Below are 4,520 nucleotides of genomic sequence, written 5' to 3' on the forward strand. Positions count from 1 at the left end.
AATAAAAAAAATAATGTGATATATTTTGATTGTAGAAGATACAATGAACTTTATCATACCTCTGATCTCTCTTTGTATCCTACTCCTACATAATATGTATCCACATTTCACGAAGCAGGAAATAGGATCAATGCAAGAGTAGTCTGCACTCCATGCAAAATTGCTTCGAGTAGGTCACTTCGATGCACATTCATTGTGCTGATAATATCACTAGAGTGTCTCTCTAAAGAAACCGGATCGCTCGTTATTGTTGTGAACATAATTTATTTATATTTCTAATCCGATAACAGGCATCATTCCTCATTCTCAAAACATCATACGAACTAAGAACTGCAAAGTACAAAGTAATAGTACAACGTACAATGATACTGGTTAACCAGGTAAACAAAACAGGAAACCCAAACCAACCAACCAACCAGACGTTCTAGTTTTCTACGCATTCTAAAAAGTGATTTCATCAAATAAAAGCGTATAATTCTTTCTAGTTGGACTGGCGCAACTCAGGACGAACAAAGTCTGCATCCGGTGGCACGGAGATGTCGACGGTGGGTCTCAGCTGTGCACAGACTTCAATGGCTCCATGCACTGGGTCTGACAGGAAGTTGCTGATTAGGTCCCGGTTGATAGGCGCACATTCTTCCAGTGCCACTAAGGCCTGCTGGGTTAGGATGTAATCAAATCGGGGAGCCCATTTCCTCGAACCCAACCGTGCTGTGGTTGAACAGTTATCAACCATGAAGGAAACACCTCGAGCATGCATGAAAGGATTCAATGAATCAACAGCCTCAATGAGACTCTCATTGATGATTTCGGAGTAGGAATGTCCTTTCTTCCTCAGGATTTCAATCTGGATATTTTGTAAATCAAATTAATTTTTTATTTAAAAAAATGTTAGATTTTATGTCCCCTCCTTCTAAACTACATGAACTAAAGCTAAAAAAGAAACATCCCATTAAATCTCACAGATCAAAATATAAGAGCAAATGTGGACTTTTACAGTTACAGGCACACAAACAAGATCATACCAATTTCCAAAAGACTTGCAAAGCATAATAGAACAAAAGAAAAATACCTGAGCCATCATCAATGCCACAAAGACACCAGCGGTAATTGGATCTAATGGGCCTAGATCACCCGCTGGTCTTGTAGATCGGACACGCTCGCCAACCTTCCACATGCGGGTCTGGTCAATTTTACCCATGGGGAAAGCAGGTAGACCCTCTTTCTCCTGCAAAACGTAAATATAATTTAAAGCCCCTTGCATAAAGCTGATTACCATACATGGAAAGTGAACATGCCCTTACATAAAAACGTCGGCCAGCCAGAACAACACTGCGAATCTCACTACCACTGGCTACATCCTCATAGCATTCATACAAAATCTCCATGCACGGGTAATAAGAAGCACTATATGCCTTTTCAAAATTGCTTTTCCCAGTATCATCTAAAGCATAGTATACAGCCCGCATGCCCTATACAAACCAATCAGTGTAAGAAGTTAATGTCAGCTCACATTTATCCCTGCACCAGTATATGCTCCGGAAGATGAGCCAAAAGATGAGGATGAAAATACAACCTTAGATGATATGGTTTTAGATATAATTCCTGTTATGCTCTCAACAGTGTTCTTATAGGCTAGGTCTTCGGAAATTCCATGTTCAGTGTATTTTCTAAACAAGGCTTCCACAACTCCATGAACAGCACCAAGTAAAATTCCTATAAACCACAAGGGCAATAGTTATGAAGTAATTACAAAGGACATCTTCAAGAACAGCAGTCAGCAAAACAGAATAACGCGGAAAGTTCTTACCTCTCTCCCCAAAGATATCACTCTTGTATTCCTGCTCCAGTGTAGTGGCAAAAGTGAATGGGGAACCAAGGGCAACTGACCATCCAAGAGCAACATCAGTAGCTCTACCATCCACATCCTGCATATAAGAGAGTAACCCAACCAAAATAAATTAAACAACCAACAAAGAGAGGCAAGAGAGCCGCAATCAAATGAAGCATAGAAAGACTGGCCAAGAGTGAAAGAGAGATTACCTGGTGAACTGCGAAACTTGAATTAATTCCAGCACCATTTATATCTTTTCCTTGTACATAGAGTCTCCTTACTGATGGACCCATTCCCTTTGGGCACACAGCAATTACACTAATGTTCTTTGGAAAATCAAGTCCCAACGACTGCAAATGCCCAAGAAGAAACCCATGGGACAGCCCAAGTATGCTGTTTGATTTCATATAGGAGAAAATTTTTTCATAGTTATCTGCCTGCATGACAAAGAGAAAGAGTTGATTAAAAAGTATCATTGGGAAGAAAATTGAAACACAACATAAAAATAAATTTAAAAATAAAAACTAGAAAATCATTAGGAACCGCTAAATCATATTAGTGATTTGCATACTAAGAACTCTTTTCCACTTGCACAACTATAGTGCAATAAACAGTTGACAGAATATGAGCATATAACTTACTTTGAATCAATTTCCTGTTGATTGTTATTTAAGAGGATAACTTATTAAATTAATCAGAACAGTATACAAGTCCTATAGATGGTGGTGGACCAAAAACAAAAATAAGGGATAGAGATGGAATATGGTGGCAAGCTACAAGTTCAGCATGCCACAAGAAAAAGAAGCAACAATAGAGTAGGAGCAGCAGAGGACCTAATACCAACAGGGCGTGCAACACATGGTGGCCTGGGATGTTGGGAATGAAGTTTGAAGCGCAGTCTGACAATCTGACCATATGTAATGAATAATATCCAAACACTTTCAACTAACAAGAAGACACTTCTAGTTTCTGCTTATTCAGGCTGAAAGATTATCCAACAAGTATACCCAATAATAATTTTACAAAATAGAACTTTTTAGTTGCTTACCAACAATGTGAATATGCGATTATGTTAATCCCAAGTCCATAGCATATAAGCAATGTGTTGTACGGCTCAAATATGATACCGTACAACAAGGAAAAGTTGGTTATTGTTATTGCCGTAAAAACTTTAACTGTATCATCCATATAGCCTCACAATCAGGAAAAAATATTACAAGTCCTAGTTATTAAAGACAACCACAAAGAGTTATTATTATGACTGCAAATACTTTATCGAAATCACATAGTCTGGCCATTTGGGATGGCATTTTAACAACCAAAAGTTTCATCAGTATGAAAAAATAATGAGAAATGAATCCTAGTAGAAAACACAGAGCAAAACAAGTACTGGGAAAAAAGAAAAAGGAAAAAAAATCTAGAGCATCAACTCAAAATAAACTCACCTGTGCAGCATCAGAAATTAACAGCAACACAAGATCGCTGCCGGAGACAGTTTCCCATATGTCACCTAGAGTCCCATTCTCCTCAGAAAAACCAGCCGCTCGAGCTTCAGCAAATGACCGAGAACCTTTCCTGAGCCCAATCTGCGTTCACAAAAAGAAGGGCCAAAAAAAGAAGAAAACATATGAAACATTGTTTAAGTGTTTAACAGCAGGCAACTCAAACCTGGCACACCATATACACTAATGCAAGAGCAGACACCAAAACAACAACCCAGGAAATGAACCCAAAAATCTCACCTTGACCACAATATCAGACTTAGCTTCAGCAAGCGAGTCCCTGAGATTCTGAGCCTGAGCAGGTCCCTGAAAAGGACCGTACCAAGTTAACAATCCTATTACAATTAGGGATTATGTAATCATCTAGAACAAACATGCACCCCAAAAAAACACATATTAATCAAGTATTTGTCCGAATATAAACTCAGATAAATGAACCACATTAAGCATTCAGTATGAGAGAGAATAATGAATCACCTGCGATCCCCAACCGATAACACCAATCTGCTTAATCCCTTTGAAAGCATCTGGTAACAAATGGAACAAATCCCTACCTCCTTTCACGATATACTGCAGAAACGAAACAAAATCGTCAAAAAGAAAAAGCTCGAACATTTTCACGAATCACAATAAAAGCAAGAAGCACGACGAACCTCGTCGTGTCCCGCGAGGCTGATCTTCTCCTTCTTGAAGACGGAGGTGTCGAAATCGAGCGAGACGGGAGCCTTCACAGCCGGCGCCGACACCATGCAAGCTCCAAGAGCTCCGGTGGAGTTCCGTCGGCTACACTTCAGTGATCCGAAGCTCAGCTTCGAGGATGATGACGACAAGGATTGTCGGAATGAGACGTTTCCGTTGGCGTTGGCGTTTGCAACGGCGAGGGTTCTTCCGGCAACAGGCCCAGATAGGGTTTCCGGGTTTGCCGTGATTGTGGCAGAAAACGACGTTGCAGCCGCCATTACTATCGTTGGAAGAAGCAAGTAGAGTGAATAGAGAGAAAAACGAAGAGAAGAGGCGCACGGAAGTAGGTTCAGTGTGTTTTATAGTGTGAGAATCTGCTGGAGTGTGCTAACGTGCGCTGGACTTGTAAAAACCCCATTCATGTCATTTTATGGGTTGTTAGAAAATAACATTTTAACCAAAATTTATTTATTTTTAATATAAAAAAAGAATTATTACAATAA

At 39.6% G+C, this 4,520-nt stretch overlaps 1 protein-coding gene across 1 annotated transcript; it reads right to left on the reverse strand.

Moving 5' to 3' along the window:
* LOC107624752 (ketol-acid reductoisomerase, chloroplastic) lies at positions 245-4,422 on the reverse strand. Its single transcript, XM_016327199.2, has 10 exons — positions 3,990-4,422; positions 3,814-3,906; positions 3,577-3,642; positions 3,280-3,420; positions 2,044-2,271; positions 1,811-1,928; positions 1,577-1,716; positions 1,305-1,472; positions 1,073-1,228; positions 245-847 (listed from the first exon to the last, which is right to left on the reverse strand). The coding sequence occupies exons 1-10, from the start codon at positions 4,293-4,295 to the stop codon at positions 482-484; spliced, it is 1,782 nt and encodes a 593-aa protein (XP_016182685.1). The 5' UTR covers positions 4,296-4,422; the 3' UTR covers positions 245-481.

Source organism: Arachis ipaensis, chromosome B02 (assembly GCF_000816755.2).
Source record: "Arachis ipaensis cultivar K30076 chromosome B02, Araip1.1, whole genome shotgun sequence".
Classification (NCBI taxonomy): domain Eukaryota; kingdom Viridiplantae; phylum Streptophyta; class Magnoliopsida; order Fabales; family Fabaceae; genus Arachis; species Arachis ipaensis.

Excerpts from the sequence above, each read along its gene's own strand:
- LOC107624752 (XM_016327199.2), bottom strand. The coding sequence starts at position 4,295 with ATGGCGGCTGCAACGTCGTTTTCTGCCACAATCACGGCAAACCCGGAA. Across the intron at positions 2,272-3,279 it reads TAATTTCTGATGCTGCACAG|GCAGATAACTATGAAAAAAT; the intron begins GTGAGTTTATTT and ends TTTGTCATGCAG. Across the intron at positions 1,929-2,043 it reads CAAGTTTCGCAGTTCACCAG|GATGTGGATGGTAGAGCTAC; the intron begins GTAATCTCTCTT and ends TCTTATATGCAG.